At 49.5% G+C, this 27485-nt stretch overlaps 1 protein-coding gene across 2 annotated transcripts in view; it reads left to right on the forward strand.

The window, feature by feature from the left end:
- Positions 1-26894, forward strand: part of PALM (paralemmin) — a 49604-nt gene extending 22710 nt beyond the window's left edge. The window contains exons 2-9 of one of the 2 annotated variants that reach the window (XM_081895758.1): positions 242-290; positions 9977-10057; positions 10313-10443; positions 13433-13550; positions 14376-14397; positions 16912-16974; positions 22974-23105; positions 24390-26894. In XM_081895758.1, coding sequence (XP_081751884.1) covers positions 242-290; positions 9977-10057; positions 10313-10443; positions 13433-13550; positions 14376-14397; positions 16912-16974; positions 22974-23105; positions 24390-24955 — 1162 coding nt within the window. In that variant the 3' untranslated portion in view covers positions 24956-26894. The remainder of the gene's footprint in view (positions 1-241; positions 291-9976; positions 10058-10312; positions 10444-13432; positions 13551-14375; positions 14398-16911; positions 16975-22973; positions 23106-24389) is intronic. The other variant, XM_081895759.1, reaches the window with a different exon arrangement.
- The last annotated feature ends 591 nt before the right edge of the window (positions 26895-27485 follow it).

A 27485-nucleotide genomic window follows, 5' to 3' on the forward strand; every position in this document is an offset into this window, starting at 1 on the left:
TGCCCCGATCCCATGTCCTGTGCGACAGCCTTGCAAGCCTTAACCACTAGGCCTGCTGGCCACAGGACCCGGAAGCTGTACGCCGGCTCCCTCAGCCAGTAAAGCGAGAAGAGCGCCGCAACCCCAGAGTCGGCCACGACTGGGCCTAATGGTCAGGGGTCCCGTTACCTTTACCTTTATGTGTCCCTTGAAGTCTGAGTTCCTCCGTCTCCTTAAGTCTTCCTCTTGTCTTTCTCTCCAGGATCATCGACACGAGTACAATTCAGCAGGAAAGACTGCAGGCCATAGCGGTAAGTCCTTGATTTTGCATCCTAATAAAGGATCATCGTCACCCTAATTACTTATTTATACTCCCCCCCAATCTGGCTGGGTTTCCCAAGCCACTCTGGGTGGCTCCCAACAGAATATTAAAAACACAATAAAATATCAAACATTAAAAAGCTTCCCTAAACAGGGTTGCCTTCAGGTGTCTTCTAAAAGTCAGATAGTGAGGTCCAGTTGACCTTGAAAGCCCTAAATGGCCTCAGTCCAGTAGACCTGAAGGAGCGTCTCCACCCCGGACACCAGGGTCCCTCTCCCGAGGGCCTTCTGGCGGTTCCCTCCCTGCGAGAAGCAAGGTTACAGGGAACCAGGCAGAGGGCCTTCTCGGTGGTGGCGCCCTCCCATCAAATGTCAAGGAAATAAGTTGTTTATTTCCTTGACATCTGATGGGAGGGCACCACCACCAAGAAGGCCCTCTGTCTGATTCCATGTAACCTTGCTTCTCGCAGGGAGGGAACCGCCAGAAGGCTCCAACCGTCTTGCTGTCCGGTGAGCCACCTAGCGCCAAATTCTACACCAGCTGAAGTTTCTGAACCATCTTCAGAGTCAGCCCTATGTAGAAAGCATTGCATTAATTTAACCTGGAGGTTACCAGAGCATAGATGACACGAGTTAGGCTATCCCTGTCCAGATAGGGAAATTTGCACAAAACTGCTGGCAAATTTTTGTAAGGACTTTTTATTTTTTTAAAAAAATTGCAAATTGATGTGGAAATGAAGAGAACTCCATTGAATACTGGTGGCGGGGGAGAGAATGAGAAACTTAAATCGGCTGTTTCCTAGTTCCTGGTTAGTCAGAATGCTGAACTGTGCATTGATGTTGTTGTTGTTTAGTCGTCTCCGCCTCTTCGTGACCCCCTGGACCAGAGCACGCCAGGCCCTCCTGTCTTCCACTGCCTCCCGCAGTTTGGTCAAACTCATGCTGGCCGCTTCCAGAACACTGTCCCACCATCTCGTCCTCTGTCGTCCCCTTCTCCTTGTGCCCTCCATCTTTCCCAACATCAGGGTCTTTTCCAGGGAGTCTTCTCTTCTCCTGAGGTGGCCAAAGTCTTGGAGCCTCAGCTTCAGGATCTGTCCTTCCAGTGAGCACTCAGGGCTGATTTCCTTCAGCATGAAGAGGTTGGGTCTTCTTGCAGTCCAGGGGACTCTCAAGAGTCTCCTCCAGCACCAGAATTCAAAAGCATCCATTCTTCGGCCATCAGCCTTCTTGATGGTCCAGCTCACACTTCCACACATCACTACTGGGAAAACCATGGCTTTAACTATACGGACCTTTCTTGGCAAGGTGATGTCTCTGCTTTTTAAGATGCTGTCTTGGACATGCCAAAACAGATCTCAGCTTGTGTCGAGATTCATTTGGTGCTATTGTCCCCATCCCTATTATTATTCTTTTAAATTATTACCTGTGCTTTACCTGGAAGTCCCCGGGCAGGTTGCGCCATTGAAAAGACATTCAGAATTGTTTGGAAACTTGCAGGACGGAACGCAATTGCTAAATATAACCCGGGTCTGTGTTAAAGTGGTGCATCTTCACCATTCGCCCCACTCTCTGTGAGGAGTTTGCAGGTTAGGGCCTGCGACCGGGAACACCCTCTCCTGGTCCGCTGCCATCCGGAAGGGTGAGGGCGCAAGAATCGACTCTTTTTCACATTTATTTTGGCACATAGGTGAAGCACCAGACTCTGAGAACTGCCACGCAGTCACATCAAGGCTGCAGACTCTCCAAGTGCTCCTATTTTCCAGTCTCAGACTTACAGAAGCCAGTCCCGGTTTCTGATTTGATCCCAGAATGCCCGCTTTTCCTTAGACGTCCCTCTTTTCAGGGGAGAAACGTTGGAGGGGGCGGAATAGGATGTCCCTATTTTCAGGGGAGAAACGTTGGAGGGGATGGAATACGACGTCCCTATTTTCAGGGGAGAAACGTTGGAGGGGATGGAATAGGACGTCCCTATTTTCAGGGGAGAAACGTTGGAGGGGATGGAATAGGACGTCCCTATTTTCAGGGAAGAAACGTTGGAGGGGATGGAATAGGACGTCCCTATTTTCAGGGAAGAAACGTTGGAGGGGATGGAATAGGACGTCCCTATTTTCAGGGGAGAAACGTTGGAGGGGATGGAATAGGACGTCCCTATTTTCAGGGAAGAAACGTTGGAGGGGATGGAATAGGACGTCCCTATTTTCAGGGGAGAAACGTTGGAGGGGATGGAATAGGACATCCCTATTTTCAGGGGAGAAACGTTGGAGGGGATGGAATAGGACGTCCCTCTTTTCACGGGAGAAACGTTGGAGGGGATGGAATAGGACGTCCCTATTTGGATTTGGCCTACTGGCCAGACTTTGGCCATGCCTGACTTCAAGGGACAGGGAGCCATTCGATCCCTGGACGGTGCCCATTCCAAATGTTTGGGTTTTTTAAAACAAAAAAGGAGTGACCTCTCAGAACACGCCTAAAATGAGAAGCCGCTCGTGGCCCTCTCCCAAATCCAGAGAAGAGGAGGAGGAAGATTTCGGCAGGTGGCCAGCGCTCGCTGTAGGTTTCGGAGGCTCCTAGAGTTTGAAGGCCATCTCCAAGGGGTCGCTTCTCTCATGGGGGGCCCAACCTCCCCGTCGCAGGAGATTCGTCGGCCCCCGTGGCGAGGTGTGTGCCAGGGGAACGGCCTTGCCAAGCCCTGGCGCCGGCCCCTGTTAGTCTCCCGAGCTCAGCTGCCCGAGAATGCGGTGTTCTCAAAAGGGCACATATGTTGGGGGTCCAAAGACCTCTGTTTGCCCGGCTCTGTCCGAATTGGCGGTGACAAATGGCGGGGAAAGGTTGGTGTGTTCCTCATGGAGGAAGCGGGTTACCGGGGGACCCCTGCTGCGCAGCACTGGCATCCGGCTGATGTTTTAGCTTCGCCGGCTTCTAAAGGCAGAGAAGAAAAGGGCCTATGTCAGGGACCAGAAGAAGGATGCCATTGTCTCAGAGAGAGGCGCGTTCGAGCTGAGGGGAGAGTTCCACATTTGCAGCTCTCTCTCAAGGTTACAACCCGGGTTTGGGAAGATGCAAAACAGGCCGGGAGATAGCGAGCTGTCTTGCTTTCGCCCTCCTCCCTCCCCAGGAAGGAACTGAGCTCATCGGTCACATAAATGGCATTTTCGCCCCAGGGACAAATCCGAGAAACGGGGGCACCGCCATGCGGACGGCCCACTGGACACCAGGTCCCCTGTCCATTCCTCTTCCAACCCTGCCTTTAGCATACCCTCCAACGTTTCTCCCCTTAAAATAGGGACGTCCTATTCCATCCCCTCCAACGTTTCTCCCCTGAAAATAGGGACATCCTATTCCATCCCCTCCAACGTTTCTCCCCTGAAAATAGGGATGTCCTATTCCATCCCCTCCAACGTTTCTCCCCTGAAAATAGGGACATCCTATTCCATCCCCTCCAACGTTTCTCCCCTGAAAATAGGGACGTCCTATTCCATCGCCTCTAAGGTTTCTCCCCTGAAAATAGGGACGTCCTATTCCATCCCCTCCAACGTTTCTCCCCTGAAAATAGGGACGTCCTATTCCATCCCCTCCAACGTTTCTCCCCTGAAAATAGGGACGTCCTATTCCATCCCCTCCAATGTTTCTCCCCTGAAAATAGGGACGTCCTATTCCATCGCCTCCAACATTTCTCCCCTGAAAATAGGGACGTCCTATTCCATCCTCTCCAACGTTTCTCCCCTGAAAATAGGGACGTCCTATTCCATCCCCTCCAACGTTTTTCTCCTGAAAATAGGGACGTCCTATTCCATCCCCTCCAACGTTTCTCCCCTGAAAATAGGGACGTCCTATTCCATCACCTCTAAGGTTTCTCCCCTGAAAATAGGGACGTCCTATTCCATCCCCTCCAACGTTTCTCCCCTGAGAATAGGGACGTCCTATTCCATCCCCTCCAAGGTTTCTCCCCTGAAAATAGGGACGTCCTATTCCATCCCCTCCAATGTTTTTCTCCTGAAAATAGGGACGTCCTATTCCATCACCTCTAAGGTTTCTCCCCTGAAAATAGGGACGTCCTATTCCATCACCTCTAAGGTTTCTCCCCTGAAAATAGGGACGTCCTATTCCATCCCCTCCAACGTTTCTCCCCTGAAAATAGGGACGTCCTATTCCATCCCCTCCAAGGTTTCTCCCCTGAAAACAGGGACGTCCTAAGGAAAAGCAGAACATTCTGGGATCAGATCTGAAACCGGGAGGGCTTCTGTAAATCCGGGAGTGTCCCTGACACTCAGAGGGTTTGGAAACTACCGGAAAAAGGGCATCATTGGGGTCTTTTGCCTCTTGCCCCTTTCTCTCTCTCCCCCCTCCCGTAATGACGCCCCTGTTTTCACCGGAGAAACGTTGGAAGGTATGCAATGCAGGGAGCCCGAAGCCAAGCGTCTCGACTGGCCCCGGTTTCCCGGAAAATAAATCACCGCTCGCGATTCATGCCCCCCCTCTTTTGGCACTGGGCGCCCGTGGCTGAAGGCTGTTCCCCCTCCACCGCTCGCAGTACGCCATGTTCCTGGCCTCTCCAAATCACCCATCCTGTACAGATCTCGCAACAAAGAGCATTTATGTCGGCTTTAAGGCTAGGAAGGGAAAGTGCACACACACACACACCGCAATTGTCCTGTAATGATCTGTTATCAACAGCTCAGAAGGACGGAGCTTTGCACCCCGCTGAGCGTGAGATGGCCGAGGCTGCATCTTACGGCTTTTCAACATGTGTTTGTGGGAAGAAGGGGCCCCGGTCTAGTTCAGGGTTGCCTGAGCGGCAGCTCGCCTGAGTTTCAAACTCAGGGTCCTGTCCCAAACTTTCCCGGTGAGAGTTTCCGCTTGCCAAAGCAGACGCCCAGTGGCTGAGCTACAAGATCCTAGTCCTCATGGTGGATTTTAAAATTGGCGTGTCTGAATGGTCCTGAACGGTGTAACCCTGCCCCTGTTGCTCCTTCAAGCGGTCAAACACGGACCGGAGCGAGTTGTACAGGATAATGGGGACAAAAATGTCGGCGTCGCTCTCATCCTTCTCATAATTCTCCAAGACCTGCAAGAGATGGGAAGTTAGTTGGTGTGGGGGACTCCCTGGTCCTGAATGGGGTGACTGTGCCCCTGAAGGACCAGGTGCGCCGCCTGGGAGTCGTTCTGGACACACAGCTGTCCATGGAAGCGCAGGTCAGTTCTGTGTCCAGGGCAGCTCCATCTGGTCCGCAGGATGAGACCCTCCCTGCCCACAGACTGTCTGGCCAGAGTGGTGCATGCTCTGGTTATCTCCCGCTTGGACTACTGCCATGCGCTCTCCGTGGGGCTACCTTTGAAGGTGACCCAGAAACTACAACTAATCCAGAATGCGGCAACCAGACTGGGGACTGGGAGTGGAGACCACATAACACCGGTCCTATATTGGCTCCCAGGACATTTCCGAGCACAATTCAAAGTGTTGGTGCTGACCTTGAAAGCCCTAAACGGTCCAGTAGACCTGAAGGAGCGTCTCCACCCCCATCGTCCAGACCGGACACCTGGGTCCATCTCCCGAGGGCCTTCTGGCGGTCCCCTCCCTGCAAGAAGCGAGGTTACAGGGAAGCAGGCAGAAGGCCTTCTCGGTGGTGGCGCCCTCCCTGTGGAACGCCCTCCCACCAGATGTCCAAGAGAACAACAACTACCAGACTTTTAGAAGACATCTGAAGGCAGCCCTCTTTCAGGAAGTTTGGCGTTTTATTACGTTTATATATGTGTGGGAAGCTGCCCAGACTGGTTGGGCTGACCCGGCCAGATGGGTGCGGAATAAATAATAAAATTATTATGGTCATGTTTCACCCTAGGTGGGCAAGCTGAGGCATGCGCAGGTGTGCTCTGCAACTGAGCTGCTGTGTCCCTTTCACCCAGGGCACCTTGCTGGTTAATCTAACCCGGAATCAGCCAAACGAAGGCACACCCAGCGCCGCTTTGGCCCTGGCTGCCCGCCCGTACCTTGAAGTCCTCTTTCGGACGCTCGTTTTTTTCTGATGCTGTCCGCTAGATACAGGCCCTTCACAACAAAGGAGAGATTGTTTCAGAGGGAAAGGAAGGACAGAGAGAGAGAGAGAGAAGAGAAACCGTCAGGAGCAAAGAGACTCCGGCCAGCTCTGTGTCCGTCCTCGGAATGAACGTGAGGCTCTGTTAACGGAGAAATCTGAGGGCTCCCTTGGACAAAAAACAAGGACACCAGCCAGGAATCCCAGAGCAAAACAGCAGCCGGTCGCCTTGGTCTTGATTGAAGACTGTCTCATGACAGGACTCCCACCTGCCACCAGGTGGAACAGGATGGAAGCCCCAAACAAAAGAGCCCCCAAACTTTTATTAGCTGCTAATCCCCATTACAGGGACATGGGTGGCGCTGTGGGTTAAACCACAGAGCCTAGGGCTTGCCGATCAGAAGGTCGGCTTTTCAAATCCCTGCAATGACGGGGTGAGCTCCCGCTGCTCGGTCCCTGCTCCTGCCAACCTAGCAGTTTGAAAGGACATCAAAGTGCAAGTAGATCAATAGGTACCGCTCCGGCGGGAAGGTAAACGGCGGTTCCATGCACTGCTCTGGTTCGCCAGAAGCGGCTTAGTCCTGCTGGCCACATGACCCGGAAGCTGTACGTCGGCTCCCTTGGCCAATAAAGCGAGATGAGCGCTGCAACCCCAGAGTTGGTCACTATTGGACCTAATGGTCAGGGGTCCCTTTACCTTTTTAACCCCCATTACACCCCCCCCAAAACTACATCACTATTACATCACGGTTACATCATGAAAGGGGAGGTCTGGTGGCCGCAATCTGAGCATCCTGGACCCTGCCCCATGGTTCCCCTTGCCCTCCACCAAACACCCATCAAGTGGAACAAAATATATATTTACATTTCCCTCTTTCCCAGCCAAGTTCATCCCACCCTTTTGTCTTCATCTGGGTTTGTTATTTCTGGCATGGCTACCTGTCTGGCCCTCAGGTATCAGGAAGCCAGGGATTGTCACTCAGGCAGAGGGGCTGCTGAGGAGCTGAGCTCACCTGTCTAGAGGAATTTCTGAAGTTTTCCCTGTGAGCCAGTACAGAGATACTTTGATCAGTGAATTCTTTGGTATCGTGCAGCAGAGGCCCTTTGAATAGACAGGAAGAAACTGCGATGAAGTGTTTTGTGGGGACAAATCACAAAAGTCACAAAAGCGATGGTGCTGGTTTTGGTAGTGGGTTGCATGTGCATGAGATCTGCTGGAAGGGCAACCCCCCCAAACCTATACATAAATTCCTGCAACACTCTGCAAAAAGTTCGGAGGGAGGGAGGCGATCTTTGCAGGCTGTTCCGAAAAGAGGAGAGAGAGAAATGGATCATCGCTTGGCAGGCAGGCGACGCGTTTGGAAGAGCTTGCGGCAGGCTTGGCCGCCAAAGGAATATTGTCTGGTTTTTCCATGTGGGGCCGGAATGAAGACATTTCCAGGGTTTAACTCCCCTTGTCCCGGCCACCTCCGGAAATGCAACAGAGGGTGGATTATTATTTTTTGCATTTTACATTTTTGCACGCCAGTGGAAAAAGCGCTCTCCTCCACAGAGACCCTCTTTGGGTGTTGAAATATCAGCGGGGGGGGGTCCCTTTTGGAAGTGCAAATTTCGGGAGGTGCGATTCCGTTTGCATTTAACTCATTTCTCCTTTTGGAAACATGGCACCAACTGGAACGGAGCCAAGCTATGATATTCACGCTTCTCCAAATTTTGCAAAGGAGTTTTTCCAGCCCTGCAATAATGTGTACCAAAATATGCAGATTAGGGAAATGCACAAATTAGACGCCTCTTTCGAGTCTTTTTTCTCCCCATGCCAACACTCCTAAAACAGGAGTTGCTTAAACAAATTATTTATTCACTTGACATCTGGCGGGAGGGCGTTCCTGGAGACTGACTCTCCAGAGTGGTGCATGCTCTGGTTATCTCCCGCTTGGACTACTGCCATGCGCTCTCCGTGGGGCTCCCTTTGAAGGTGACCCGGAAACTACAACTAATTCAGAATGCGGCAGCCAGACTGGGGACTGGGAGTGGAGACCATATAACCCCGGTCCTGAAAGACCTACATTGGCTCCCAGGACGTTTCCGAGCACAATTCAAAGTGTTGGTGCTGACCTTGAAAGCCCTAAATGGCCTCGGTCCAGTATATCTGAAGGAGCGTCTCCACTCCCACCATCCATCCCGGACTCCGGGGTCGTCCTCCCGAGGGCCGTCTGCCGGTTCTCTCCCTGCGAGAAGCGAGGTTACAGGGAACCAGGCAGAGGGCCTTCTTGGTGGTGGCGCCCTCCCATCAGATGTCAAGGAAATAAACAACTACCTGACTTTTAGAAGACATCTGAAGGCAGCCCTGTTTAGGAAAGCTTTTAATGTTTGGTGCTGTATTGTTTTTAATATTCGATTGGGAGCCGCCCAGAGCGGCTGGGAAAACTCAGCCTGATGGGTGGGTCATAAATGATAAAATATTATTATATTATTATTATTATGAATGGGGCTGCCCCCCAATTTCTGTTTTCCCAGCGGGATTTTGATTTAACTAGGGCGACGGGGAGCCTCTGCTGTCCAAGAGGAGGACAACAAAAGCATCCCTTGTTTGCAACACATTCTTGCCCTCCTTTCGAGAGGGAAATCAAGCACGGAGCAGCCCTGAGAGGGATGGAATTTCTCTCCCGGTTGCAAACAACAACAGATTCTTGTTCGAGGTTTGCTGGCTGAAGGCCCGCAGGAGTCCAAAGACGTCCCATTTCGGAGAAAATTGCTTTTCTGTATCTTCTTTGAGCTCTCTCACTCTTGGGCTCGAAAATGTTCCCTGTCTTCAGCGGAAGCGAAACGCTGATCCAGTTCGCCTTCAAAGGCAAACCTGTCAAATTTGCGTTTTCTGGAACGAAACGAGAACCGAAAAATATATAGGTGGAATACGTCTGGGTAAAAGAATGTCAAAATATCAATCGGTTGACAGGTTTCGACTGAGTTTCTATGTATAAATCGGATAACTTCATAAAATTTAAAGTTAAGCCAAACAACGTGGAGAAAACAAAGCGAAGTGTGGATTCGAAGAATCCAATTTTGGAACGCAATGCGAAGATCAGAGGTTACGTTAAATTCAATTATAAAATGATGTTTTATCAATTCAATTTCTAAAATTTATAAATTCAATTATAAAATGATGAAGTATCAATTAAGGAACGAATGGCTGTTTATTTTTATTTTGTCTTCACCATCTATTGAGTATTTCCGTTCTACAGTTTCAAAACCAATAAAGCATTAAAAAGAGAGAGAAACAAAATGCGGCCGCGCTTGGATTTTGCGATGCAGTTCTGCAACCGACAGATGTTTGCAAAATAAAAAATAAAAGATGTGCACAGCACATGTACGTCAGGGGAAATAACATACCAAAACTGCATTGTATTGCAGGGGCAAATCCCGTTGTAGTTTGAAATATTCACACAAAAAAGGTTTTTAAAAAATAATAAAAAAGGAAAATGTAACCGCCCTCCCTAACTCATGGCCAAGGGGGAAACCAGGTGGGAACTTTGGAAAGACCTCAGGGCCCCCCCAGGAGTCTGTTTTAACTTTTGGGGAGGCTGCCACTCACTTTTTGTCTTCCCCCCTGTTCCTCCTGTCCTCCTTTCCGCCTGCGATTTCAGGAGAAGAGGAAGCGCCAAGCCGAGATCGAAAACAAGAAGCGGCAGCTGGAAGACGACCGGCGTCAGTTGCAACACTTAAAGGTAGGGAGAGCTGCCGGAAGGGATCGGGATCTGAACCCGCTCCCCAAAATATCAGGGTGGGGGGGAGGCACCTTGATAAAGGGGGCCGCTCACTGTTTGCCAGAACTTGCTTAAGGTCATACAGAGACATTCGGCAACCGAGGTTATGCTAAATAATGCTTTAAATAAATTTAAAAAGCAACAATAACCCAGATGACCCCTTGGGGGGTCTTTTCCAAGTTGTACGACTCTACGATTCCTCCCTTTGCCTCCCAGTCAAAGACCTTGAGGGAAAGATGGTTGCTGGAAGGAGCCCCATCGTCGACGGCCGAGGAAGGGGACGCCTTGAAAAAACAGATGCAAGAGGACGACTTGAAGGCCAAGGAGCTGGAAGAAAGCATCCAGAGGTAAGGTGTGTTGTCGGCTGCAGGCATGGCCAAGCGAAGACCCAGCTAAAATCTTCAGCGGATGGAGGATGGATGGCGGTTAACAGATTGAGGTTGAATCCTGACAAGACAGAAGGACTGTTTTGGGGGGACAGGGGGCAGGTGGGTGTGGAGGACTCCCTGGTCCTGAATGGGGTCACTGTGCCCAGGTGCGCAGCATGGGAGTCATTCTGGACTCACAGCTGTCCATGGAGGCGCAGGTCAATTCTGTGTCCAGGGCAGCTGTTTATCAGCTCCATCTGGTATGCAGGATGAGACCCTCCCTGTCCACAGACTGTCTCTCCAGAGTGGTGCATGCTCTGGTTATCTCCTGCTTGGACTACTGCCATGTGCTCTCCGTGGTGCTACCTTTGAAGGTGACCCGGAAACTACAACTAATCCAGAATACGGAAGCCAGACTGGGGATTGGGAGCGGTCGCTGGGACCACATAACACCGGTCTTGAAAGACCTACATTGGCTCCCAGTACGTTTCCGAGCACAATTCAAAGTGTTGGTGCTGACCTTGAAAGCCCTAAATGTCCTCGGTCCAGTATACCTGCAGGAGCGTCTCCACCTCCATCGTTCTACCCGGACACTGAGGTCCAGCGGCGAGGGCCTTCTGGTGGTTCCCTTGCTGCGAGAAGCCAAGTTACAGGGAACCAGGCAAAGGGCCTTCTCGGTGGTGGCGCCCGTCCTGTGGAACGCCCTCCCACCAGTTGTCAAATAGAAAAATAACTACCAAACTTTTAGAAGACATCTACCCCGCAGAGGACCTTAAGGTCCATGAAGAACCATAGTTTAGACGTCCCGGGTCCTAAGGAAGTCAGATTATCCTCCACCAGGGCCAGGGCCTTCTCAGCGATGGCTCCGACCTGGTGGAATGCTCTGTCCAAGGAGACCAGGGCCCTGCAGGATTTAACTTCCTTCCGCAGGGCCTGTAAGACAGAGCTATTCCGCCTGGCCTTTAATTTGAATTCAGCCTGATCTATTAATTCCCTTCCCTCCCCTTCCCCTTTTATGAAGATCACCCGCTCTGAGACCCCACAGCTAATTCTCCCCTGGCCTCCTCGCTGGCCCAAGTAGGACCAATTCAGCCAGCCAGCCCTGCCGATTACCCAATGCTTATTTCCCCTAAACTGATTTTCGAATTTTATTGTTATTCGTGTTTTTATACCGTATCTTATGCTGCTTTTACAATTAAGTGCTTTAAATTTGTTGTTAGCCGCCCTGAGCCCGGTTTTTGAACCGGGAAGGGCGGGGTATAAATAAAAATTTATTATTATTATCATATGCCGGCCGCTGCATTGATGTCTTTCGTACGGCAGACTCCTCTGGGGGAAATTGCCTCTCCTGGAGAACAGAGCGTCACTGGCAAGGCTTCTATGTGTCTGTTCCAGGCTGCACCTCTCCCTTTGGCTAGGGCTGAAGGTCCGCATTTTGGGAGGCCAAAGGAAAGGGAGAGGTTTAGAGAGGGATATGCAAACCGAGGAAACCGTCTTCTTCCAGGGATGAGCATTCTCTCCCCTCCTTCCAGAGCCCCTTCTCCTGCTCTAAAGGGGTCCTGGCAGGCAGTCGATACACAAAGCCATCTCTGCTTTCCGATTAAGAGACAGGCGGTAGCTAAATGAATATCTAAACATTTTTTTTTTCATTTCGTTATATATTCATTTAGGAAAACACCAGAAGGTTTTCTATTGGGAACAGTACCAGGAAGTCTAACGAAGAAGACAAGACATTATATTTGTACGCAACAGTAGCCGCAAGGCTATTGATTGCGAAAAATTGGAAAAGTGGTATGATACCGACAAAAATAGAGTGGCTTGCCAAATTATTGGAGTACTACAATATATCCAAAACAATGGGAGAAATTGGAAGGATCTCAAAAGAGAGGATAGACAGGGACTGGAAGGCATTTAAAGGATACTTGCAAAACCATATTGAAAAATCGGAACTCCTATTAGAATAAACAAGTTCCGTTTTAAATACTGGAATACTAAATAAGATGGATAACAATGTGTAATAGAAAAAGTAGCATGAAATTAGCTTAAAGGTGTGTGAAAGAAAGTAATAGAAGTGGAAAGAAATTGCAATTGAGTAGATTGGAAGTCTAACACAAAGGTGGGGTGAGGGGGGGTGGATGGGAAAAGGAATTCTCTGTGGGACTGAATGTAGGTATGTTTGAATATTTTTAAGGGTTTTATAAAATGTATGTTGGTATGCTTGTATATTCGCAATATGTGTGTATTAATGCTGAATTATTTTAACAATAAAAACTTTTCAAAAAGAGAGAGAGAGAGAGAGAGAGAGAGAGAGAGAGAGAGAGAGAGAGAGAGAGTCGGTAGCTGTTCCTCGCCTCCTGCTTCCGGGTCTCCCGGGCGAGACAATCCCTTTGTTGAGTCTTTTCAAAGTTTGCACGGGGATGAAGCGGACCTGGCGGTCGCCCCAGTCAGAAGCAAATCTCTGCAAAGGTTGCTTTTCAGTTTGGAGGAAAGGCATGTTTGTGGAGTCATAGAATTAAATAATAATAATATTTACACCCCACCCATCCGGCTGGGTTTCCCCAGCCACTCTGGGTGGCTCCCAACAGAATATTAAAATTAGAATAAAACATTTAAAACTTCCCTATACAGGGCTGCCTTCAGATGCCTTCAAAAAGTCATATAGTTGTTTATTTCCTTGACATCTGATGGGAGGGCGCCACCACCGAGAAGGCCCTCTGCCTGCTTCCCTGTAACCTCGCTTCTCGCAGGGAGGGAACCGCTAGAAGGCCCTCGGAGATGGACCCAGGTGTCCGGGCTGGACGATGGGGGTGGAGACGCTCCTTCAGGTCTACTGGGCCATTTAGGACTTTAAAGGTCAGCACCAACACTTTGAATTGTGCTCAGAAACATCCTGGGAACCAATGCAGGTCTTTCAGGACCGGTGTTATGTGATCTCCGCTCCCTTCCAATGCCGTTTTTCCTCTTCCAGGTTGGAGAAGGAGCTGGAGCAACTGGAAAACGGGATCTCAGCGTCGTCCACCAAAGAGAACATGGCTGAGGAGACGCGGGCGGGGGGCAAGGAGGACAAGGCGCCCCGTACACCGAAGGTAAGACGAAGTCCTTCTCCCCCCCCCCCTCAGCCTGAGAATATTATTATTATTATTATTATTATTATTATTATTATTATTATTATTATTATTAGTGTTGGAAGCTGCCCAGAGTGGCTGGGGCAGGTGGATAGATAGATAGATAGATAGATAGATAGATAGATAGATAGATAGATAGATAGATAGATGATAGATAGATAATAGATAGATAGATAGATAGATAGATAGATAGATAGATAGAGATAGGTAGATACATAGATAATAAAGACATAAAAATGAGATAGATATAGATAGATAGATAGATAGATAGATAGATAGATAGATAGATAGATAGATAGATAGATAGATAGATGATAGATAGATAGATAGATGATAGATAGATAGATGATAGATGATAGATAGATAGATAGATAGATAGATAGATAGATAGATAGATAAGTGTAAACCGCTTAACTTATTATTTGCTGATGTATAATTTCACCGTATACTATGGGATCCTAGTGGATTATTGAATATTGCTTTATTTGATATGAGCTGTTTATTGCCATTTTTTATATCGGGCCAGATTGTTGCTATTAATGCTTGATGTTTTTACTACTACAACTCTGTGTGTTGGAAGCCGCCCAGAGCGGCTGGGGCAGGTAGAAATCTATTTATATATAAAAATCTCAGCCTGGCCTGCCCCTCAGGGTTGTGTGACCAAGACCACCTCAAATTCATCAGAGGGTGCTGGTCTGCCTCCCGTGTTTTTAAACTTTGATATACTCCATATAAATATATATAAATATTTTCCCTCCTCTTAATATCTGCTTTCTTTTTCCACAGACTCCTCTAGGCTCGGCCAAAGGTAGGTACCTTAGTTTGTTTGTTTGCTTGCACCAACACCCTTATGCAAATTAATCGAAACAAACAAATAACCCAGAGATGCATTTTAAATAAAAGGGCACGTTCTACACGCTGATTCCTGGACCGTCCGGGGGCTGGATTCAGAAGGCGATTGGGAAGGATCCGGCCCCTGGGCCTTACTTTGCCTTCCCATGTTCTAGTGGCAGGTGGTTCCCCAGACTTGCTTGTCAATCCAGATAAGACAGAGAGGTTCTATCTAGTAGCAGGTGGTTCCCCAGGCTTGCTTGTCTGGACTGAAGTTCAATCCAGGTAAGACCTCCTTGCAAGGTCCTAAAAACCCCACAGCAACCAGAATCCTTTCAAAGGGACCGCGGGGATCAACTATCCAGTAGCAGGTGGTTCCCCAGGCTTCCTTGCCTGAAGTGAAGTTCATTCCAGATAAGACAAAGAGGTTCTATCTAGTGGCAGGTGGTTCCCCAGGCTTCCTTGCCTGAAGTGAAGTTCATTCCAGATAAGACAAAGAGGTTCTATCTAGTGGCAGGTGGTTCCCCAGACTCGCTTGCCTGGACTGAAGTTCAATACGGATAAGACAGAGAGGCTCTAGTTATTGGATGCAGTCTCCCTACACCCTAATAACTGAAGCATCCCCCAAACATTTTCTTTTGCAGTTCCTTGACAGACTGATTGATGCGGTGTAGAAAACATGCTTTGTTTCCATGATTTTGCACAAGTGCTTATACCCCGAATTTTTCTGAATGTGAGCCCACCGTGTGACGCAGCGGCAAAAAAGGCCAATGCTATTCTAAGTCCAGTGTCCAGATCAAAGGACGTCAGAGTCCCGCTCTGTTCTGCCTTGGTCAGACCACAGCTAGAATCCTGTGTCCGGTTCTGGGCGCCGGAATTTAAAGATATTGACAAGGTGGACAAGATGATCAAGGGTCTGGGAACTGAGCCGGATGAGGAATGGTCGAAGGAACTGGGGATGTTTAGCTTGGAAAAGAGGAAAATAGGAGAGACATCTTCCAATACAGTGGTATCGCTGGTTACAGACGGGATCCGTTCCAGAGGCCCGGCTGTATCCCCAAAAGTCCATAAGTGGAGGTGTCCTTCTGCGCATGGCACGATTGAATGCTTCTGCGCGCACGGCACACAGGCTGCTTCTGCGCATGCGGCAAAACCTGGAAGCATATACCGTATTTTTCGCTCTATAGGACACACTTTCCCCCCTCCAAAAATGAAGGGGAAATGTGTGTGTGTCTTATGGAGCGAATGCAGGCTCCTTGGCTTCAGCGATAGCAACGCGAAGCCTCCGAAGCGCAGAGGGAGCTCTCCCTCCGCACTCCGGAGCTTTTGCGTTGCTTTCGCTGAAGCCTGGAGAGGGAGAGGGGTCAGTGCGCACCAACCCCTCTCGCTCTCCAGACTTCAGGAATAGCCGCCTGAAGCCTTTGGAGCACAGCGGGAACTTGCGCTGCGCTCCCAAGGCTTCGGGTTCCTTTCGCTGAAGCCGGGAGAGCAAGACTCTCCCGGAGAGAGAGTCTCCCAACAGTGAGGGAGAGCTGTGCAGCGCCCCTTCGGCGAAGCGGGAGGAGAAATGGAAGGGGCTCCATTTCTCCTGCCGCTTCGCCGAAGGGGCGCTGAGCAGAGAGGGAGAGAATTAATTTTTTTCCTGTTCTCCCCCCTTCTAAAACAAGGTGCATCCTATAGAGCGAAAAATACGGTATTTCTTGGTTTGCCGCGTTCGCAACCCGAAGACCCGAAGGTTTTCTCCTGCTCTGGAGGGTTAGGACTCGAACCCCTGACTTCCTTAGAGGGCGGAGGTCCTCTACCCCCGTTTTTCAATCCCAGCTGGACCCAGGGGGTTTTCGAAAAGGAGCTACAGTCGTACCTCCCCTTACGTATCGGGGATGCGAACGAGGCAAACCTGGAAGTATTTTTCCGGGTTTCTTCGCCGCCGCGCATGCATGCGCAGAAGCACTAAACCTCTTATTCTTTTTTGATGGAACCCCTTATATAGGATCCTGCATACAAATTTTCCCTCAGCCCTTTTGCCAGGACCAGCGGGGATAGCTGGCCCTGGTGAATATTTGACGTTCCCTCTCCTTACGGTCTTGATTTATGGGCCGCCAGTAAAACGAGGCTGCATTTTAAGCCGTATTTTAATCAATTTCGGGGAGTTGTTTGGTTTTTTTTAACTGTATTTTATATTTGGTGTTAGGCACCCTGAGCCCGGTCTTGGCCGGGGAGGGCAAGGTATAAAAAAAAAAATATTATTATTATTATTATTTTAATATAAACCGCGCATGCGCAGAAGCAGCGCCTCAGAGCAGGGAGCAGTGCGTTGTCCTGCTGTGTTGCTAGGTTGGTAATGCCAAGGTTGCGGGTTCGGGTCCCAATGGCCCGGCTGCCTCGCAGGGGGTCAGGCTGGATGACCTTCAGGGGGTCCCTTCCGACTCGACAGTTCTGTGATTCTCTGATTCTAACTCCCTCCCCACCCTTCTCCTCCTCGCCCCCCAAGTGGAAAACAGAGTCTCCAACAGCCCTGTTAAAGTGGTGGAAGGCGGTGGAATGAGGAAGGCAGGTAGGTCGGATCGTGGCCTCTTGCTCTTATGGGCGCACTAATCCTTTACGCTCTTGGGCCCCCAGAAATGGGGCAGCTGGGGGGACGACGGCAAGCCCCTCTGCCTGACTGTAGCGGCATGCTGCTTTCGCCCGCTTTCGCCGGGAGTGGGGTGGGGTGGTCTAACTATCTCGGGGTAACGCCCAACATTTTTGTGGGGGGCAAAGCCCACATGGCTTAGTTGATGGGTTAGAGCAGGGCCGGATTTACGTATAAGCTAAACAAGCTTTAAATTTAAAGGGGGGGAAACCCCTGGATGTACATTTCCAAAATATTATCTATCTATCTATCTATCATCTATCTATCTATCATCTATCTATCATCTATCTATCTATCTATCTATCTATCTATCTATCTATCTATCTATCTATCTATCATCTATCTATATCTATCTATCTATCATCTATCTATATCATCTATCTATATCATCTATCTATCTATCTATCTATCTATCTATCTATCTATCTATCTATCTAATCTCTATCTACGCCAGTGCCAGATTTACATATAAGCTAAACAAGCTCTAGCTTAGGGCCCCTCTCTCTTGGGCCCCCCCAAAAAAATTAAAGGGAAATTAAATTAAAGGGGAAAAGCAACGTGTATGTACATGTATGCAAAATATTATCTATTTTTCTATCTATCTAAGCCAGTGTCGGATTTACATATAAGCTAAACAGGCTATAGCTCAGGTCCCTACTCTCTAGGGGGCCCCACAAAATTTAAAGGGGGAAAAAACACTGGATGTACATTTCCAAAATATTATCTATCTATCATCTATCTATCTATCTATCTATCTATCTATCATCTATATCTATCTATCTATCTATCTATCTATATCTATCTATCTATCATCTATCAATCATCTATCTATCTATCTATCTATCTATCATCTATCTATCTATCTATCTATCTATCTATCTATCTATCTATCAGCTATCCCAGTGTCGGATTTACATATAAGCAAGCAAGCTATAACTTAGGGCCACACTCTCTTGGGGCCCCCCAAAAAAAATTAAAGGAAAAAAACAACTGGATGTACATTTCCAAAATCTAAGATAAATGAAATAAAACCTACATCCAGCAACTGTGTTTTGTGTTGTGTGGGCTCCTCGGATGTAAGTCATGGGCCCCGCCTGCTCCCTAAAATATCACTGGTTTGCTCCTTTCTATATACAGGGTGCCGACATTCTGCATGGACTGGTTGCATGGCCACACTTGCAAATGGCTTGAGATACCTATGAGGTCCGTAAATGACCATGTAGCATATATTCAACACAAAAAACAGCGGCAATTTGTTGTTGACAAAGGACAGCTGGACATATGAAGGGCCCCATTACCTTCAGGAGCTGAGGGCCACGTCAAACCGAAATCCGGCCCTGGGTTAGAGAGCGCCGTGCTTAAACTCAAAACCGAATAATGCACTCGAGAATTGCTTTGTCAATTTCCCCGTCTTGCTTGCTTCTAGGCTAGTGCTCTCTCTCCTTCTATATATATAATTTTATTTTATTTGTACCTGTCCCACTTTGGGCAGCGTCCAGCATACGCGAAACCATTATAAAACATTAAACATTAAAAACTTCCCCTATGCAAATCTCTCTCTACAGTTGCAATCGAAATTATTCCACCCTCGGTGCATATCAGGACTGTTATCCAAATTTTACAGGCTTTTTTAGCTGTTCACGTTGAGCAAATCGAATCAGAGCAATTTAAATATCTGTTGCATTTTCAGCTGAATCTGGGGGAACCACCTGATCCCCCAAAAATGTTCTTCGTTTGCCCTAGTCTTGCAGTTCTTAAAAATTCCCGTTCCCATTCTGCCTGGCCCATATCTTGCAACAAAACTCTTCCCTCTGTGCTGGAACCGTATGTCTGAGCAGAAGTGCCTCTGAGAAAGTGCAGAGTGCTTTTTCTTCACTGCCGTCACCGTGGGGTTTTTTCAGGGGGGTGACGTTTGGCATGGCAAAGGGGAGAATGGAACACGGTCTCCCCAGATTCGGCCCACAATTTCTCCTCTCATTCCCTCCAAATAAACAAACAATACTGGGAAGTGCTAATGGCAGGATCTAATTGGAAAATTTTGTGAATAAATAGATTTGCATTTGTTCTAATTGCGGGAAATAATTGGGTTCTTAAAAATGAATTAATTAAACAAACAGATTTGCATCCGTTTCGCTCCGGCGGCAGAAACCAAACTCCACAGCTCAAGATGAAATCAATTTGCGTTATTTCAGCCTCGCCAGGGAATCGAAAGTGGGAAGAGTTAGATAAGCGCTAACGCATTCTAGGTTAGAGGAAATGACATTAGGGGAGACGAGATGCGCTGGGTGATATTCTGACGCCAAGGTTTAATTGGCAGCTTCGGAGAAATAGATCTGCGTTACTTTAATTCCGACTGCAGAACTTAATGGTTTTGTTTGTTTGGAATGGATAAAGCGTTGAAGAATGGATTTCACCTGGAATTTACTGACTCAAGGCGGGGAGTTGTACCCTACCTAGAGTAGACTTTTTATACGAATGAGCCAAAGTACATCATGCTGGGTGTCTACTCTGAGTAGTAGGACTGAAGTTAGATTAAGCCCATTTTCACAGGAGAAATGTTGGAGGGGATGGAATAGGACATCCCTATTTTCAGGGGAGAAACGTTGGAGGGGATGGAATAGGACGTCCCTATTTTCAGGGGAGAAACGTTGGAGGGGATAGAATAGGACGTCCCTATTTTCAGGGGAGAAACGTTGGAGGGGATGGAATAGGACATCCCTATTTTCAGGGGAGAAACGTTGGAGGGGATGGAATAGGACGTCCCTATTTTCAGGGGAGAAACGTTGGAGGGGATAGAATAGGACGTCCCTATTTTCAGGGGAGAAACGTTGGAGGGGATGGAATAGGACGTCCCTATTTTCAGGGGAGAAACGTTGGAGGGGATGGAATAGGACGTCCCTATTTTCAGGGGAGAAACGTTGGAGGGGATGGAATAGGACGTCTCTATTTTCAGGGGAGAAACGTTGGAGGGGATGGAATAGGACGTCCCTATTTTCAGGGGAGAAACGTTGGAGGGGATGGAATAGGACGTCCCTATTTTCAGGGGAGAAACGTTGGAGGGGATGGAATAGGACGTCTCTATTTTCATGGGAGAAACGTTGGAGGGGATGGAATAGGACGTCCCTATTTTAAGGGGAGAAACGTTGGAGGGGATGGAATAGGATGTCCCTATTTTCAGGGGAGAAACGTTGGAGGGAACACCTCTGTGTTGGAAGGTATCGGCTATCATTTGCAGCCAGCTCCTACCAGAGCGAATTTTGCAAGCTGCATTCGCCATCCTCTTAATATATAAATGAAGATGAGGAGTGAAAATTTACTCGCCCACCTTGAGCCTTGAGCTCCTCACTAGCCACCTGGAGGGGGGCAGGCGGACCCAGAAACTTCAGGCCAGCCCTGGAGGTCTGGCATTCTGAATATGGGCAGGGGGGTGGGATTGGGGGTAAAAGAACAGGTTGTTGTTGTTTAATTGTTTAGTTGTGTCCGCCTCTTCGTGACCCCCTGGACCAGAGCACGCCAGGCCCTCCTGTCTTCGCTGCCTCCCGCAGTTTGGTCAAACTGTCCCACCATCTCGTCCTCTGTCGTCCCCTTTTCCTTGCGCCCTCCATCTTTCCCAACATCAGGGTCTTCTCCAGGGAGTCTTCTCTTCTCCTGAGGTGGCCAAAGTCTTGGAGCCTCAGCTTCAGGATCTGTCCTTCCAGTGAGCACTCAGGGCTGATTTCCTTCAGAATGGAGAGGTTTGACCTTCTTGCAGTCCATGGGACTCTCAAGAGTCTCCTCCAGCACCAGAATTCAAAAGCATCCATTCTTCGGCCATCAGCCTTCTTGATGGTCCAGCTCTCACTTCCATACATCACTGCTGGGAAAACCAGAGCTTGAACTATACGGACCTTTGTTGGCAAGGTGACGTCTCTGCCAATTTCATTTCCTACCTGTTCCTTTTTTTTTTTAATGAACGGGTAGGAAATTATATTGGCTGGTTCCTCCCTCCTTCCTGGGAACCAGCCTTGCATTCCTGAATCGCCAGAGGTTTCAAAGGTCAGAGAAGACCTTTTGCAAGGTCAAAGCATCCCAAAGGCAGCTGGAGACCGCCCCCCTCCACAAAGAGGGCCATTGCCCATTATTCGCAGCAGAGTTGTCACGTGCCAAAAAAATAAAATAAAATAAGTCCTCTCACAGCGAGGGGCTCGGCTCGATAGGTTTCCATGCCGCGGGCTGAAATGTCATTTATATAACTGCGTTGGGCACAAATGCAATTTGCTCCGTAAAGATCGGGCACGGCAAGGAACAGAAGTAACGTTCTGGCCTTGCGTCGCACGTTTTGGAGCAAGTATTAAGGCATATTACTAGCTGGGTGTCCGGCTGTTCCATTTTTGTTTCCTTTACAATATTGTTTATTGAGTTTCATACAAACCTAACACATATCATAAAATAAATGAAACAAAAAAGCACACACGAATAAAACAAAAATAAAAAAGAGTAGAACAACAAAAGCATAAGTAATACAAGTTAATTAATTAATTAAACTTCCAATGTCACAAACATATTACTTGACTTCCTCCCGTCTGAATTTCCTTGTAACTGAACGTAGCAGTTTTCCAATATCATTATTCCAAAAACAATATTCCAATTATAGTCAAGTTTCCTAACTTTTTCTTAACGTTCTAAATCTCATTTATTTCATTATGTCCTAATTTAAACCTAGGCCTATATGGTACTTTCAGGTAGCTTCTAATTTTTTAATGTTACAATATTTATTCAAATAGTCTTTAAATTTCTTCCAGGCTTCAATCACATGTGAAAATTTTCCAACCTTATCACTTAATTTACATTTCTTACTTTCACTGTTACCTTTAAATAGTATAACTAATATCTCTCTTCTTTCTCTTCTTTGCAATATTTCATACAGTTCTCCTTACAAAACCTCTTGTAGTCCTACTCACGTAATTTGTCGATTACAGTTCAAATAGTTCATATATTTCTTCCTATCTTCTGTAAATCTCTGCCAAACTTAATCCATTCCGGAAGTCTGTTTGATTTCCGAAATGTTCAAAAACATTCTTCTTCTTCTTCTATCCAAGTCCTTTATTATAAAAATTAATACAGCTTGCTCAAAATTCTGTGGCTTCTTATTGGCGCCCCGGAAACAATAGCCGACAGCCGCGTCGGATGTTTGGCTTCTGAAAAATGTTCGAAAACCGGAACACCCGCTCCTGGGGTTTCGGCGTTTGGGAACCAAGGTACTGCTGTATGTATGTATGTGTGTGTGTATATATATATATGGACATGGATGGCGCTGTGGGTTAAACCACAGAGCCTAGGACTTGCCGATCGGCGAGTTCGAATTCCCAGGATGGGCTGAGCTCCCGTTGCTCGGTCCCAGCTCCTGCCAATCTAGCAGTTCTAAAGCACACCAGTGCAAGTAGATAAATAGGTACCACTCCAGCGGGAAGGTAAACGGCGTTTCCGTGCACTGCTCTGGTTCGCCAGAAGCAGCTTAGTCCTGCTGGCCACAAGACCCGGAAGCTGGACGCCGGCTCCCTCGGCCAATAAAGCGAGATGAGCGCCGCAACCCCAGAGTCGGCCACGACTGGACCTAATGGTCAGGGGTCCCTTTATATATACTTCCTCGCTAGGTGCAGTCCAACTGGGCACCAATGGGGATTAACCCACACGAAGCAGGGAAGGGCTGCTTTTCGCAGGCTGCGCTCGGCACTGTAGATGAGAGGCTCCCTTTCTCCTTTCGGGGACGGGCGGACCCTGCGCGCCGCTTTCTAACCGCACCCCTTGCACTTTGGAGCTTGCCGCCTCTGCACCCGCTTCACGCCTTGCTCGTGCGACACACGCCTTGCTTTCCAGCGGGAGTCGGGGCCCCGGGAGCCTCGGCGGGGCAGCAGGGCTTCACTCTCCTGTTTGCCCCCCAGCTATGTACTCCGTGGAGATCACGGTGGAGAAGGACAAACTGACGGGCGAGACCAAGGTCCTGTCCAGCACCACAAGGCTGCCCAAAGACCGCTCGGTTCAGGGGGTCAAGGTGTACGAGGACGAGATGAAAGGTACGCAGGGTCCAGAAAACGGCGAGGACAAGGGATGTCGTCATTTTTGCCATCTCTGCAAACGCACAAATCTTAATGTGATGCTTTACGTTCGGCTGCAAGCCACGGAGAGGGGCCTCCCTTCCAACCGCGAAACGCAACGCAGCGTAGAAACTATTTGAAATGAAATGAAATAAATAGGTTCCCCTAGCTTGAGCAGATGCCACGGGGCGCAGCGTAAAACCCCCCCTAGGATTTCTGCAGGTTCTTAAGAGGGAATGCGTCTTTTAAATAGAGGCCTTCTTGAATATCTATTGCGCAGGAGGTAACGCAGAAATGAGCCTCTGGGTGTTGCAAGGCTCAGGCTCCCATCGTCTGTGACCATTGGCCATGCTGGCCGCTGGGAGTTGGAGCTTGTCAATGTATGGATGCTTTAGTTGAGATTCCTGCATTGCAAAGCGGGTTGGTCTAGATGACCGCTGGGTGTCCCTCCCAATCTACAATTCTACGGCTCTTTTGAATCCAGAGAAGTCAATGGGTTTACTACAAGGTAAGTGAGGGAAAGATCGCAACTTCTGATGGTCCTTGCAGAGGCAGTAATAATAACAACAATATTTATACCCTGCCCATCTGGCTGGGTCTCCCCAGCCACACTGGGCGGCTTCCAGCAGAATATGAAAATGCAACGATTCATCAAATATTAGAAGCTTCCCTAAACAGGGCTGCCTTCAGATGTTATCTAAAGGTCAAGTAGTTGTTTATCTCCTTGACATCTGGCAGGAGGGCGTTCCTCGGGGCGGGTGCCACCACCGAGAAGGCCCTCTGCCTGGTTCCCTGTAACCTCGCTTCTTGCAGGGAGGGAACCGCCAGAAGGCCCTCGGAAGAGGGACCCGGTGTCCGGGGTGGAGACGCTCCTTCAGGTCTACTGGGCCATTTAGGGCTTTCAAGGTCAGCACCTACACTTTAAATTGTGCCCGGGAGCCAATGTAGGTTTAAATTGTGTCCTGGGAGCCAATGTAGGTCTTTCAGGACTGGGGTTATATGGTCTCCACTCCCAGTCCCCAGTCTGGCTGCCGCATTCTGGATTAGTTGTAGCTTCCAGGTCACCTTCAAAGGCAGCCCCACGGAGAGCGCATGGCAGTAGTCCAAGCGGGAGATAACCAGAGCATGCACCACTCTGGCCAGACAGTCCACGGGCAGGGATTGAACCTGAGTCGTTCTGCCCGCCGATGAAACACTCTTAATCACTGAGCATGGTTCCATGTTGGGGCTCAAGGCTTTTTCGCTTTGTCTCTTTTCTTGCAGTGGTGCACGCGGTCCGCGTCGAAGACGGGGCGCTGGAGAACGGCTTGCAGCAGCTCAGCTCCTCTGAGGTGGACGAGCTCATCCACAAGGCCGACGAGGTGACCCTGAGCGAAGCGTCAGAGGCGGCCAAGGAACCCCGTAGCAACCCGCCAAGCCAGAAGGCCACCCCGAGGAAGGAGATCACCGGTGTCCAGGCGAAACCGGTGGAAACTCCCAAGTTGATGCCGGCCGGCCAAGGCCCCGAACCCAGTGAGGAAAAGCCGGTCACCATGATCTTTATGGGCTACCAGAACGTGGAGGACGAGGACGAAACCAAGAAGGTCTTGGGTCTCGAAGGCACCATTCGGGCGGAGCTGGTGGTGATCGAGGACGCCGAGAACAAGGCAGCGTCGGCGGCAGGGAAGGATCACGCCCCTCCGAACGGCAGCGCGGTGGCGACGGCCGTCCCCCAGAAGGTGGAGAACCAAGCCGGGGAGCCACCAGCAGCCAACAGCACCGACCCCAAAGACGCAGAGCAAGATCTCGACGCCAAGAAACAGCGCTGCAAATGTTGTTCGGTGATGTAAGGCGCCCCCCCTCGACTCTACAGCCAATCAGGACTGCCTTCTCTCCCCTCCCTCTCCCCCCATAATTCCCACCTCTTCCACAAACTCCTAGGTTTAATGTGGTTGTTTTTTTTTAATTTTTAATTAACAAGACATGCAGTTCCCACCGCTCCCAGAGGTTTTGTTTTTCTGTTCCCTTTAAGTGACTGGGGAAATATTCTAATGCAAGAGTTGGTGGCGGCCCAGCAATGGCCCTGCTACGTCCCATTTCATCTTGATTCGCTTTTTCGTAAACGGAACAGATGCGAAATATATTTATTAGACGGCGGCGTCCTCTGCCCCACACCCCTGCTCTGAAGCAGAACCAGTCGGGAAACCTTAAACCGCTGTGGCCAAAGTTTCTTGGACTCGCGCTCAACCGAATATGAAAGAAAGGGAATCGGGTGCGTTTTGGGATTTCCGCCACTTCGGCACGTTTTCCGTCAACGGACTTTCTTTCTGCAGAAGGAAATTTAACATTGATTAAGGAGACTCTTTGTTCTCGCGCTTCTGGGGACTTTTGCAAATCTGCCAACCTTCAGAGATCGCTTTCTGGGATCTCCGAGAACGTCACTGGCCAGGTTCTCATGCCGACGAAAGAATCCAGGCCGGTAAAACCTAGTTTCGCACACACACACCCTGCCCTGCTGATGTTTAAAAACACGGTGTTTGGGGGGGAGGGAAACCAGGGTGATGGGAATCGGCTGTGGTCTGAGAGGAAACATCCGGACACTGGGCTTGGCAATCTGCTCCGTCGGCGAGACAATCCCGTTCTCCGCAGCTTCATGGGAAAGCGTCGTGAGAGTCCCGGAAGAAGTTTTGGGGAGATTGCAATGGTCGGACCTTGACAGCTCTGAGACCGTCAGTGTTGACGTGGCTTCGTTTTCCCTCCTTAATTCTTCGACGGTTACCTCTCTGGCTTGTAAAAATTGTAGGACTGACCGGCGGTTCCGAACCGAAACCCGGTCAGGAGGAAAATACAGGAGAGGCTGGTCGGTTCGAGCAAAACGGGGGCACCGACCGGTCGTGTTTGGTGGATCCTCAGCCCACCTTCTCACTGCAACCAGACCCTAAGGTGGTGACCCTGACTGCTAATTTCCTCTCATTCTCAGTGTTGCCCCTTTTTGAGAAACTAGGAGGTCAGGAGGCCACCTGCCACGAATGCTTTAGCTGAGATTCCTCTATTTCGTGGGTGGGGTTTGGACGAGAGGACCTTCTGGGGTCATTTCCAACTCTATGATCCTGTGAGTTGGCTCCTCTGGCGCCACCTGCTGACATCCTCCTGCCTCGCAGACCCAAATTGCCCTGGCGACCACCGCTGGCAAAAGATACTTACTCGCTTAGGTGAGGGCCGGCAAGCGAAGCCGAGAGCGCCAGCTGGGAGGGCCTGATCCGTCCCAATGATCAGCATGGCTGCAGAAGGCTCAGACAAGGAGGTGAGGCAGGCGGGCGGTTCTAGCTAGGCTGGGGAGGCCAGTCAGGTGTAGACAGAGCAGGTGAGCTGGCTGAGGAGCAGGGACAGAAAGGATTTAGATTAGGGGGTGGGCTTCCCAGCACCTCTGACCATTGGGCCACCTCTGAGGCTGATGGGAAGCGGAGCCTACCGCAAACTTTGGCTGCTCCAAGGGGCTTGTCGTTCCACTGCCCGCCCGCCCCCCCTTGCCAAATTTGAAGTGCCAAAGCTGCCAGGGCTTAGGGCGTGTCGCTTGGGTTTCACGGGCCTCCAGAACAGGGTTCCTGCCCTCCCCTGGGGTGCTTTTACGCAAGCAACTACGGCTCACCCTACGGGGTGATCAACCACCCTCTTTGCAATCACGGGGCGGCCCGCCTAACAGGGGTGTCGCTGGGTGCTCTGAAAGGTACGCGCCGGACAAATTTGCACCAGATTTATGTCGGTCAGTGTATATCTGTTTGGACCAGTGTTTCCCCTCGTCAGTCAATGGCTTACTCTGCCCATCAGCTGCCTCCTCCTGCTCTTGTGCCCGTCACAAGCCCTGGCACAACCTACTGGAAGGCTCCCAGCCTCCCGCCGCTATGCCCACATCTGCTTCTGCCTCCCCAGCTATGCAGAGACGTATTAAGCGCTAGCAGCTGTTCCTGAAGTTGCATCCGCAAAGTTCATCCCAACCCGCGTCTCCTTTCTGTGCCCCCTTTGTGATGCGTGGAAGGCCACCCTCTGTTGACCCCCTTGGTCCAAGTTGGCATAAGGAAGTGCCTTGAGGGATCCCCAGCCTGCTCATCTCATGTCCCCCAACGTTTCTCCCCTGAAAATAGGGACGTCCTATTCCATCCCCTCCAACGTTTCTCCCCTGAAAAGAGGGACGTCCTATTCCATCCCCTCCAACGTTTCTCCCCTGAAAAGAGGGACGTCCTATTCCATCCCCACCAACATTTCTCCCCTGAAAATAGGGACGTCCTATTCCATCCCCTCCAACGTTTCTCCAGTGAAAATAGGGACATCCTATTCCATCCCCTCCAACGTTTCTCCAGTGAAAATAGGGACGTCCTGTTC

Source organism: Podarcis melisellensis (assembly GCF_964234715.1).
Source record: "Podarcis melisellensis genome assembly, chromosome: 18".
NCBI lineage: Eukaryota > Metazoa > Chordata > Lepidosauria > Squamata > Lacertidae > Podarcis > Podarcis melisellensis.